General features: G+C 42.0%; 1 protein-coding gene across 1 annotated transcript in view; it reads left to right on the top strand.

Moving 5' to 3' along the window:
* The window catches only part of SLC6A3 (solute carrier family 6 member 3), a 217,203-nt gene that overhangs the window by 18,408 nt on the left and 185,876 nt on the right, over positions 1 to 12,919 (top strand). The window contains exons 2-4 of the mRNA XM_075314881.1: positions 1,112 to 1,458; positions 3,802 to 3,933; positions 10,492 to 10,729. Of these exons, the coding sequence (XP_075170996.1) occupies positions 1,173 to 1,458; positions 3,802 to 3,933; positions 10,492 to 10,729 (656 nt within the window). The 5' untranslated portion in view covers positions 1,112 to 1,172. The remainder of the gene's footprint in view (positions 1 to 1,111; positions 1,459 to 3,801; positions 3,934 to 10,491; positions 10,730 to 12,919) is intronic.

The raw sequence follows: 12,919 nt of genomic DNA, 5'->3' as shown, positions 1-12,919 counted from the left end.
ACAGAGCCCTTCTCAGACCGCTGTCACAGGATAGCTGGCATCTGGTGACGTGGACGATGTCAGAGTCATGTAACAGAAGTAAAATAAAACTAGCGGCACGGTAACAAATAAGAGTAATAAAGGGAAAACCAAGGAACTATAGCCAGGGATGAAGAACTATAAAGCCTTTGGCAAATGCAGAGAAGCAACCCGACACTTACCAGAAACCACTCACCGCTGAAAACTGAATAAACAACATTGGACTAGGTTAGGATCAAAAAGAAAATAGCTAGCCCATTGCTAATGATGAAGCTGAGGTGTTGCATCTCTCCTAGTCATATCCAGGCAGCCACTTTCTGCTCACCTGTACAGCAGGGAGCAAACATTCCCACTATTTGCTTACACCAGGCAAGGCACTGTCCTGCGTTGCCTGTTACAGCTGCCCATGTCTCTCGGGCCATGAAACACATGGGAGGTGCCGCATCCCGCGTCCCCACATCACACACTATTTCCACACATGAGACACCACCGTGTATAGCCATGCAACCCTAGTGCGCGATAGCCCCGCGATGAGAGCAGCCAGACCGGCAGGGAATGGTTGTGTCTGACCGTGCAGGAAAATGGTCGGCACATACCACATAATCCTGCGCAGGGGAGGACACAAAATAGTATACAGACAGGCCAGCATGGGATCAAAGCTGCTGCTTTTTTTTAAGTAAAACATTTTTTTCTGGGAGGTAAAACATGTCTATAAACAGTCAAGAAAATGTTTTACCTCACAGAATGCAGCAGTTGTGATCCCACGCTGTCCTGTCTGTATACGCTTTTGAGTCCTCCCCTATGTTCAGACCATGTTCCCGTGTGGTCAGACACAGGACACAGCAGGGGCACATTTATAAGTTATCTCAGCACAGGAACATTTTTTTTTTTAACGCATCCAATTGTGGAAATTTTTATTATTCCAAGATCTATTGATTAAAATGTATTTTGTTCATTAGACAACCCTTTTAATACAAGAATCTAGTTCTACATTTCAATGTTATTTAACATAACGTGTCTACAAAAAAGCAGGGTAAATATATGCACACAAAATTAATTTTGATTCATTTACTTCTGTGTTTGCTTACTACAGGTAGAAGGCTATTGATTCATCTCTCACCCCTGATTACCGTCTATAGTGTTGGCAGCACCTAATGATCAAACCTAGACCACCAGTCGGGCAGATGTCTTCAGTCGTTGCTCCTGCTAAAGAATTTAATGAGATGGGTACCAAGGAAGTAGAGCTCATACTGGTAAAGGAGCAAAATGGAGTTCAGTTTACTAATTCTGTACTGGTAAACCCATCACAGACCAATCCTGATATTGAAGAGAGGGAGACCTGGAGTAAGAAAATTGATTTCCTTCTTTCTGTTATTGGATTTGCTGTGGACTTAGCTAATGTTTGGCGGTTTCCCTACTTGTGTTACAAAAATGGAGGAGGTAAGAGTCATGGAAAACATTTGCTGTCTTGCCTTGGTTCATTTTATTGTTATTTTTTATTCTGCTTTATGGTGAATTATGCACAATCTGAGCATTATGTAAAGCATGTCAGTACCTGTAGTCATGTATGTCCACAATAAATGTCAGGTGTCATTAGTTGGTGTCTTTGAGATGATAATGCCACTACTTGTATACAATGGTAACTCACCTTGCAGGGATATTCATCCTTACTAGGAAGGTTAGAACTTCAATGTTTTTTAAGCTACGCACAAGATAATTCTCTACTTTTTCTTCATATATTGTATTAACTGTTACTCTGGCTGCTCCTGGTGCATGATATTTCAGTACTAAATGTACAACTTAACTCCATAGTGATCTTCTCTAGAAAATCCCATTTTCTATACAATCCCCACCTCTCTCAGGCATCCCCATGGATGCTCCTGCAGCCTGTTTCTCTATTTACAGCTGTGTCATTGACACAGTCCAGTCCTTGGCACCAACTACATACCTTATATTGTTTCCCCTTTATACCAAGCTATAGATTGCTCAAATCACAACATATCCATACTTCTGCATTTTTTTTAGTTGATATGGATGTAGTGGATGTCTGTAGAATCACACTGCACATGGTCTTTAATAAAATGGTGCCATACTGAGAGGCATATGAGTATTTGGTAACGTTGACCTGTATTGCAGGCAGAGAAGCCAGGAGCAGATTATTCAGTTACATAGAGATATAGATAGATATATACTGCACCTCTATGTAGCTGAAGGAAAAAGTAAGATTCTTTTGTTTCCATAAAACTACTATAAAGAAATGAGAAAAAAAGAATCAAACCAGCAACTTTCAAACATGTTCCAGCAGCCCTAGGTAATGAGCCACAAGCACCAATGATGTCAGAGGAAGGATTTGATATAGTTCAAGCTGCAATGCAGCCTCTTCCTCCACAGCATATTACAGATTATACAGGACATAGAAATCCATTGTACAGAGCATCATCTCTACGTCCTGTTTTCAAGAAGGAAAGTAAAACAGATTTTTATTCTTCTAATAAAATTACTAAAAAGAATAAAAAAACTAGACCAATGTAATTTTGAATGCGCTTTTTTTTAGAAAATAATAAACATCACAAATCAGCAAATAACATTCACATATTTGTTGTCCTGTAATCGTAATGATCCAAACAACGCAGCCATCAGATTAATTATGGGGATCAGTACATGGCAAAATAAATGTCGCAATTGATTGTTTTTTTCTATAAAACCCATAAAAAATGTAATAAAATTGTAATACTGAGGCCGTGTTCACACATAGCATAAATGCTGCGTTTCTTCTGCAGCACAACACATTAACAATCTTCTCTGATTTGAATGTTTGCTGTGTTTTTTATGCGTTTTCCCCAATATTTGATACATGTTTGTTGCAGATGTGAATCCAGGTTTTTATTGCTTTTTTAATACTACAGAAAAGCTTTGATTCTGCATTGAAAAATACAGCAGCATTTTTTTCACTAGTGTCTTTTTTCAGGCTCCACAAAGAAGCCTATAGAGGAAAAAACCCACCAAAAGTGCACAGTTCAGCGCCGTCTTTCTCCGCAAGGGCGGAGATTTCATGAAATCAACTCTACTTGGACATTTAGCCCGTGTTCACATGTAGCGTAAATGTTGCATTTTTTTCCTGCTGTTTTTTTTGCACATAAGTTATGCTGTGTTTAACTGTAGAAGCAAAGTGGATCTAATTTCATGAAAAACGCTGCCAAAATCTGCAGTTTTGGTGCTTTTGTTTCTCTACAGGTTTCTAGGTGGAACTTCAAAAAACGCATGAAGAAAACTGCAGTGACTTTTATAAGTGCAGAATCAAAGCTTTTCTGTACCATAAGAACACATAAAAACAAAAACAGAAGAAATAAGGGGGGGGGAAGGCATAAAAAATGCAGCACAAATGGAATAATCAGAGAAGATTGTTATTGTGTAGTTTGGTGTGGACAGCGGCAGAAAACAAAAAACACTGGATTTATGCAACTTGTGAACACGGCCTTACAGACACAAAAAAGCAACATGTGTGAAGTGATGATTTAATAAATATGAGAAAGTTCTGGCTGCTATGAATGAATGAACAGTGCGGAGGATCTGCTGAACGGCTATTACTGCCAAATGGGTGTGGCTTGGGGGTGTACCTAGAGGAGTGGTCAAAATGTACGCCGGCGCGCTGAGAGAGCTGCAACATTTGTCACTCTTTCTGTTCTTCAAAGTTGGGAGGAATGCATCATCATCAGAGAAGGTGGATTTTTTTTTTGCTGTAATGTGTTCTTTAAATATTGTTCTATTTCATTGTCCCCACAGGAGCGTTTCTAGTGCCATATTTATTTTTTATGATAATTGCTGGAATGCCATTATTCTACATGGAACTGGCATTAGGACAATTCAATAGAGAAGGAGCTGCTGGAGTTTGGAAAATATGTCCAATATTCAAAGGTAAAAATGTAACTTTTAAGGGCTTATCCTACAAAAATATTACTAATTAGTAGATAGGAAAGTAAATAATTTTGCAATTCAAATGTAATAAAAAATAATTATCATGTTTTATAATAACTTGCAATGGTGTCAGTAGTAGCATCCCCTAGATTTATTTCTGACTGCCAATTTCTATGTCTATCCACTAAACATAGTAGTGGTAGACATGCGCTGTTTCTTTGTTCTGCTAAGGCCCCTTTCACACGTCAGTGATTCTGGTACGTTTGTGCTTTTTTTAAAACATACCAGAATCACTGACATATGCAGACCCATTCTAATCAATGGGTCTGCTCACACATCAGTGATTTTTCACTGAATGTGTCTCCGTGCAGCGTGCACCCTTGGCCGTGCTTCTGCATGGAGACATGTCAGTTTTTCTCTGGCATCACTGATGACCCATGGACCACACTATGGTGTGATCCGTGTGTGATCAGTGAAACGTACCAGAAAATCATGGACATATTAAAAGAAATTCAAAATTTTCAGCTTACCTTGCCTGCGATTTGCTGTGCCTGCTCCGCTCTCGGCAGCTCCTGCCTGGCTCATGAATATTCATGAGAGCAGGAAATGCCGATCAGGAAGTAGGTGCTGAGAGCGGTGGGTGGACGCTGGAGAGCCGAGGAGATCAGCACCATGGACAGCAGGAGCGAAGGCAGGTGAGTAATGTCCATATGCAATAACTGATCACGGATCATGGATTGCACATGGACAACCCACGTGTGCCATGAATCACGGAACACGGAGGGACATGTGCGTGTTTTACACGTAAGTGAAGAACGTCAGTGTTTTTCACTGACGTGTGAAATGGGCCTAAGGCCCCTTTCACACGTCAGTGATTCTGGTACGTTTGTGCTTTTTTTTAAACGTACCAGAATCACTGACATACGCAGACCCATTATAATGAATGGGTCTGCTCACACGTCAGTGATTTTTCACTGCACGTGTCTCCGTGCAGCGTACCCGCGTGTCCGTGATTGCCGCACGGAGACATGTCCATTTTTTTCTGGCATCACTGATGTCCCACGGACCACGCAGTGGTGTGGTCCGTGAAACACGTGCCAGAAAAAAACGTGCTTCTAAAATAAAAAGCCTTTTAACTCACCCGGTTCCAGCGATGTCCTCTGCAGCCTGTTCTCCCTGCAGCTTCTGAGCCGGCTCATTACTGTTGCGCATATTCATGATGTATGACACAGCAGACCCGGAAGCAGCTGCTGCGGAGGTCAGCGCCGGCCGGATGCTGCACCACGGGAGCGATCAGCACCATGGAGAGCGGGAGCGCGCACAGGTGAGTTAATCTCTAAGTGCAATCACGGGCCACGGAGAACGGAGCCTGGATTGCACTTAGACAACCCACGTGTGCCGTGATTCACGGCACACGGAGGGACATGTGCGTGTTTTACACGCCAGTGAAAAACGTCAGTGTTTTTCACTGACGTGTGAAACGGGCCTAAGCTGCAGTTTAGGACATTTATTGCTATATTGTGATTTGGCCATGTTATTTACATATTCTTTTTCATTGCAAGTCACAGGGGAAACATAGGATGCACAGTTGCATTGTCATCCCTTGACAAACAAACACGTTCCTGTCAGTCTGGAAGGCAATTTTTTGTTCTGAAATATGAAAGAACCTTCTAAGTAATACTTGAAAAATTAATACTTACAGTATATCACAAAAGTGAATACATCCCTCATATATTTCTAAATATTTTATTATATTTCTCATGGGACAACACTGAAGCTATGACACTTTCATACAATGTAAAGTAGGCAGTATCCAGCTTGTATAACAGTGTCATTCTGGTGTGCCCTCTAAAAAGGAACACAGCCATGATTGTCTAAACTGCTGGTAACAAAAATGAGTACTTCCCTTAGTAACAATGGACAATAGTGCCCAAAGTGTCATTATTTTGTATGGCGGCCATTATTTCCAAGCACTGTCTTAACTTCTTAACTCTCTTAGGCCCCCTTCACACGTCCGTGAAAAAACACGCACGTGTGTTACGTCTGTTTTTCGTTTTTGTGTTTTTGTGTCCGTTTTTATGGTCCGTGTGGCATCTGTGTGAACTGCGTATGCTAGCCGTGTGTGCGTGTGGAATGGCCGTGTGTGCACGTGAAACTTAACTGACGTGTGTGTGTGTGTTGTCCGTGTGAAATGTCCGTGTGTGATGTTAAATGTCGTTGATACATGCCTGCTGACAGCAGACAGAGTCGCGCGCTGAGAATGAACTCGGGTGAACTTCACCCGCCTTCATCCTCATACCGTGGCTCTGTCTGTGTCGCGTCCTGATTAGCGGTCACCCGTGAAGGACTCACCGGTGACCGCTAATCCGCTGAGTGACTGAATGGAGTACCCCTCTCGCATACTCACCGTTTCCCGATCACCGGCGCGGCGCTGCACGGCTGTTCTCTAAACTCCGGCGGCCACCTCCACGCAGCAACTGAGGTGAGTAGCGTGATCAGCTGAGCTGTCACTGAGGTTACCCGCGGCCACCGCTGGATCCAGGTAACCTCAGTGACAGCTCAGCTGATCGCGCGGCTGTCTTCATTTGCTGCGTGGAGGTGACAGGAGCGGCGGTGTCTTCAGCAGCTCCGGTCACCTCCATGCAGCAGAGCTGGAAGCGACGCTGCAGCATCCTGGATTACGCCGGACATGGAGGGCTTTTTGGGGCTTATTAAATTGTTGAACCAGGGAATTTGTTAGTGTTTTTTATTTCTAATAAATGATTTTTTCAGGGGAGTGTGTGTTTATTTACTGTAACTTACAGATTAATCATGGAGGGTATCTCGTGGAGACGCCTGACATGATTAATCTAGGACTTATTGGCAGCTATGGGCTGACAATAACTCCTTACTACCCCGATTTGCCAACGCACCAGGGCAAATCGGGAAGAGCCAGGTACAGTTCCAGAACTGTCGCATCTAATGTATGCGGCAATTCTGGGCGGCTGCTGACTGATATTGTTAGGCTGGGGGGCTCCCCATAACGTGGGGCTCCCCATCCTGAGAATACCAGCCTGCAGCCATATGGCTTTATCTGGCTGGTATTAAAATTGGGGGGGACCGCACGCCGTTTTTTTAATTATTTATTTATTTATTTCTCTGCTCCATAGTGACACGCCCACCGGCGGCTGTGATTGGTTGCAGTTAGACAGCTGTCACTCAGCGTGTGGACGTGTCTCACTGCAACCAATCATATTTGCCGGTGGGCAGGGAAAGCAGGGAATACGAGATTGTTTAATAAGCGGCCGGCTTTTTCAAAAGAGGAAAAGCCGCCGGAGTTTAGAGAACAGCTATGCAGCGGAGATCGGGGAACGGTGAGTATGAGAGGGGGGGGGGGGAACTGACCGACAGACTGTGAGAGAGGGACAGATAAGACAGAGAGACAGACCGACCGACAGACATAGAGAGAGACCGACCGACCGACTGACTGAGGGAGAGAACGAAACAGAAAAAGAAAAAAGACCGACATCACATGAAAAAAGCAAAAAACGTACAGGGAGCAAACAGAGATGCGTCCGTGTCACTTGGACGTACACACAGACCCATTGACTTTCATTGGGTCCGTGCTGCGTGTTGCGTGCTGAAAATGGACATGCATCCGTGCAAAATGGAGACACAAACGTAGCACGCACACGGACCCACGGACCTTAATGAAAAACGCACATGTGTCCTCAAACATTAAATAACCTTGGTGCACGTTTGGCCGTGTCAACCGGTATATACGGAAACGGACCAAACACGCACGTGTATCACGGACGTGTGAAGGGGGCCTTAGGCATAGGGTTCACTAGAACTTTACAGGAGCCACTGGAATCATTTTCCACCCCTTTATGATGATATATGAAATTGGTGGATGTTAGAAACCTTGCACTCCTCCAACTTCCATTTGAGGAAGTTCCAAAGATGCTCAATAGGGTTTAGGTTTGAAGACATGCTTGGCCAGTCCAACACCTTTACCTTTAGTTTCTTTAGCAAGGCAGTGATCATCTTGGAGGAGTGTTTGGGGTCATTATTATGCTGGAATACTGCCCTGCAGCCCAGTTTCCAAGGGGATGGGATCATGCTCTGCTTCAATATGTCACAGTACATGTTTTCATTCATGATTCTCTCAATAAACTGTAGCTTTCCGCAGCTGGCAGCACTGTTGCAACCCCAAACCATGACAGTCCCACCACTATGCTTGACTGTAGGCAAGACACACTTTTCTTTGTACTCCTCACCTGGTTGCAGCCACACACGCTTGACAACATCTGGATGAAATATATTTATCTTGATCTCAACAGACCACATGACATGTTCCAGTAGTCCATGCCCTTAATCTGCAGCAAACTGTTTCCTGGATTTCTTGTGCATCATCTTTAAAAGAGGCTTCCTTCTGGACTACAGTCATGCAGACCAATTTGATGTAGTGTGCGGTGGATGGCCTGAGTACTGACAGACTGAACCCCCCACGCCTTTACCTGTCTTTTTTGAAGACTCAACCTCTCAATATGACTCTGAGAATGTGCCCTCAACTTCTGTGGTTGACAATGGCGAGGCCTGATCTGAATGGAACTTGTTAAACTGCATGAGAATTTTTTGCCATGAGTTGCCATGTTAACCTTCCAGTGACCAGTATGAGAGAGTGTGTGAGCGATAACACCAAATTTAACACACCTGCTCCCTAGTCACCACTGAAACCTTATAACGCTAATAAGTCACATAACACTGGAGAGGGAAAATAGCTAATTGAGTTCAAATTGGCCATTTTCACTTAAGGGTGTAATCATTTTTGTTGCCAGCTGTTTACACATTAATGGCTGTGTTGCATTATTTAGAGGGTACCAAATTTGTACTTATACAAGCTGTACACTGACTACTTTACATTGCATCAAAGTGTCATATCTTCAGTGTTGTCCCATGAATAGATATAATAAAAAATCTACAAAAGTGTAAGGGGTGTACTCACTGTTGTGATATACTGTATATTAGTGCCTCCGCTGTGAAACGTTTCTTAGCCTACACATTTTAAAAATGGTAAAGGTCTGCTGAAATACATAGCTCCTTATTTTTAGAAATTTATTATGAATTTTAAAAGTGTTAAGAAGCTGCACATCCATTCCCAAGCAGTTGCCTGTGCTTAAAGACTACTTCTCCCATGATAATTTACTCAGGCAACTCCTTCAGATTCTGATCCCTCCACTTCAACTTAGTTGAATTTTTTTTTAAAGGGAACCTGTCACCAGGTTTTCTCAAAATAAATGACAGCAACCTCCTTTAGGGCTGCTTTTACAGCATTCTATTAAGATGTATGTATGTCCCCAATCCCCTTTGCATAGCTCAAAAAGACCTTTTATTATGCCCATAGAGGGCACGATTCAGTCCAATAGGCATATCTTTTCTTAATCTGGCATCTCCTCTCTCCTTACAATTGCCGTCCTCCTTCCCATCTTCATGTGTATGACGTATCCTATGTGACCTATACAGTGTCTTCCAATCGCGCTCCTGTGCAGGTGTACTTCGGTCTGATCCAAAAGTAAATCCAGAATATTTTTGATAACCAGCAAAGGTAAAGCTGACAGCTGAGGGTTGCAGCCCCCAGCTCTCTGCTATAACTGTACCAGTTATCAAAAATAAGTGGAGCCCAGGGCATTTTTTTCTTTATTGTTCACCGTAGTGTACTTGCAACTTCCGCATGCCATAAAGCTTGTTGATCTACACTGTAGCCTTTCAAAAAACCTTATTAACATATGAACAGTATTTGAAATTCGAACTCAGATTTATTTAAAAATTGGTGTTCGAGTCTGAGATTTGAACACCCGTTGTCCGGTACGAAACCCGAACTTTACATTTCAGGTTCACTCATCTGTAATGATGTCATATTCATGTATTTGAATGACCCAGTCAAAGTCCAGACCTAAATCCCACTGAGAATCTGTGGCAACACTTGAAAATTGCTGTTCATAGATGCTTTCCATCCAAGGTCACTATGCTAGAACAATTTTGCAAAGTAGGATAGACATCAATTTCAGTCTTTAGATGTTCAAAGCTGGTAGAGACATAACCCCAAAAGACTGGCAGCAGTAATTGCAGCAAAAAGTGGTCCTAAAAAGTATTGACTCAGAGGGGCTAAATACAAATACAGTCACAATTTTCAGATTTATATTTATAAAATATTTAGAAAACCATGTCTCAATTCCTTTGCATTTCACAAATACTCCTTTATTTTAGTATATCACATAAAATCCCAATAAATTGCATTTAAGTTTGTGGGTGTAATATGAAAAAAATATAAGTTAACGGTATTTTAATACTTTTTCAAAGCCGGTCAGACTTTTTTTAATTTTTAAATCTTGAATTGATTAGTTAAAATCTGTCCAAAGAGTATGCTAAATCACACAGCCCCCTATGTTTGTGAATGTAACGTGAAAATATGGGAAATGTTCACAGGGTATGAATACTTTTACTAGGCACTGTACATAAGTAGTTTGGCATATGTGTAAATATAAAATGGATAAATAACTTTTTTTTTTCTTTTAGGTGTCGGCTTTACGGTCATTCTCATATCATTATATGTGGGTTTTTTCTATAATGTCATCATTGCATGGGCCATACATTATCTATTTTCTTCGTTCACATCGGAACTACCTTGGATCCACTGCAACAATTCATGGAATAGTCTTAACTGTTCAGAAACAAAATATAACAGTTTCAATGGTTCTGGATTTTCCGACATCAATGATAGTTATAAAGTGACACCTGCTGCAGAATATTTTGAGTAAGTACTGCTATCCCTTTCCCTACCAAAAATGTATGTTATTCTGTAATAATAAAAAGTACCCAACCTAAGTTAATTAGGACGTTTTGAGTAGTACTAGGTAACAAAATCTATTCTTACATCCTCTAATGTGAAGCCTTTACTTTGTTCTATTGTTTTTGTTTTTTTTTAAACAGCCAACATTTTGGCATACAGTCATGAATGAAAGTTTTGGCAGCCCTGAAATTGTTGCAGAAAATGAAGTATTTCTCCCAGAAAATTATTGTAATTACACATCTTTGTTATACACATGTTTATTTCCTTTATGTTTAATGGAAATGGTAATTAACAGATCATTTGAAACCAGATAAAAAGGGGAGACGTTTACTCAATATTTGCATTGTATGTCTGCAAGTGCCATGGAGAACATAAAGAGGAGAAGAGAACAGTCTCAGGACTTGATAACTAAAATTGTTAAAAAATATCAACAATCTTAATTTTACAAGTCCATCTCCATAGATCTTGATGTTCGTTTGTCCATGGTGCACAACATAATCAAGAAATTTACAACCCATGGCACTGTAGCTAATCTCCCTGGATGTGGATGGCAGAGAAAAATTGATGAAAGGTTGCAACACATGATATTTTGGAAGGGGGTTAAGCAGCCCCAATCAAGTTCCAAATAAATTCAAGCCTGCAGTATTATGGTGCAATAGTATCAGCGCAGACATTTGAATGAAATGAAACGCTTTGGCAAGAGACTCAGGAGGATCTCACCGCTAATACAGAGACATAAAAATGCTTTTTTGTTGCTGCTTTGCAGTCTGTGGCACTGACTGCCTTGACTGTGTGCAAGGCATCAGGAAATGTGAAGATTGCCAAAGAATTTGGGGTCACAATATAGTGCACAATGTCAGAAATCTGGGTTTGCATTCTAGATCATGGGTCTTCCAGCAGGACAATGACCCCAAACATTCTTCAAGTAGCACCCAGAAATAGATGGAAACAAAACGCTAGAGACTAATGAAGTGGCCAACAATGAGTCTGGATCTAAATCTTATTGAACACATGTGGAGAGACCTTAAAATTGCTGTTGGAAGAAGGCACTCTTCAAATATGAGAGACCTGGAGCAGTTTGCAAAAGAAGAGAAGAATCCAAAGAAGAAAAGAATCCAAAATTCCAGTCGAGAGGTTTAAGAAGCTTGTGGATGGTTATAGGAATCGACACTGCCAACATTTCTGTCTGGCCCATTTTTGGAGTTTTATGTGAAATTATTGTCATGTGGTGTGAGGGGATCACTAGTGATAGGGGATGTGTAAACTGGCCCTCAGGCTAGTAAAACACTGGCTGAACCTGATCCCAAAGATATGTCTTAAGTTGATGATGTTTGGACCACCTTCCTATCCTAACTCCTGAGCAACCCTGGTCTAGTGGCCCTCCCTCCCTCCCCCCATTAGAGGGCCAGGACAGGAATTATTAATCCCACACAAATAAACAGATGGGGCAAAACCAAAACTCAAACTCACAGCAATCACCCACAAAGGTATAGACAATATATGATCAGGAAGAAACTAAAGGAAAGGGGTAAATTATCAGACAAGATTATTACCACAACACACCAAACAGCACACAGAAGTTCATCAGCAACTGGATATCAAAGCTCAAGGACCATGATCGCAAAAGCTATCATCAGCATGGGAGACCAGGCTCCACCATCTTAAAAAGGGCGGAGGTGACTGTGATAGGTCTCCTGAATAATGTGACTCAAGCAGTAATTCAAAGGTTAGCAGAAATTAACTCCTTCAAGCCCATGTACTAGCAAAAGCACAGCTGGTTGACACCCAAGCCTGTCTATGCAACTGAAAACAGCATTGTGTGGAGTGTCTGACTGCTGTGTGCACAGCGTCAGAAGTAGTCCTGACACTCAGCGAGTTTTGAGCCAGATACTTTATGACAATTTTGTCTAGTTTGTCTTTTTTTTAGTTGTTCCAAGACACACAAAGGAAATAAACATGTGTATGTGCTGCTCTGGTGCTCGGATTCGGGGTGGTCGTGGGTCGAGGGGTCCGGACCCGGGCTCGGCTAACACTCCGATCCTTGGAAGGGGGTATTTACAGGGGAGAAGTTCGTGACGCCACCTGCCGGTTGCGGTAATGGGAGTACTGCTGCTGGGAGGAGTACAGGGGCAGATGGCGTGGGGCAGCAAGGTG

This window comes from Anomaloglossus baeobatrachus, chromosome 6 (genome assembly GCF_048569485.1).
Source record: "Anomaloglossus baeobatrachus isolate aAnoBae1 chromosome 6, aAnoBae1.hap1, whole genome shotgun sequence".
Classification (NCBI taxonomy): Eukaryota; Metazoa; Chordata; class Amphibia; order Anura; family Aromobatidae; genus Anomaloglossus; species Anomaloglossus baeobatrachus.
Note: the sequence above shows the minus strand (reverse complement) of the source record. Positions and strands in the feature narration are given on the sequence as shown.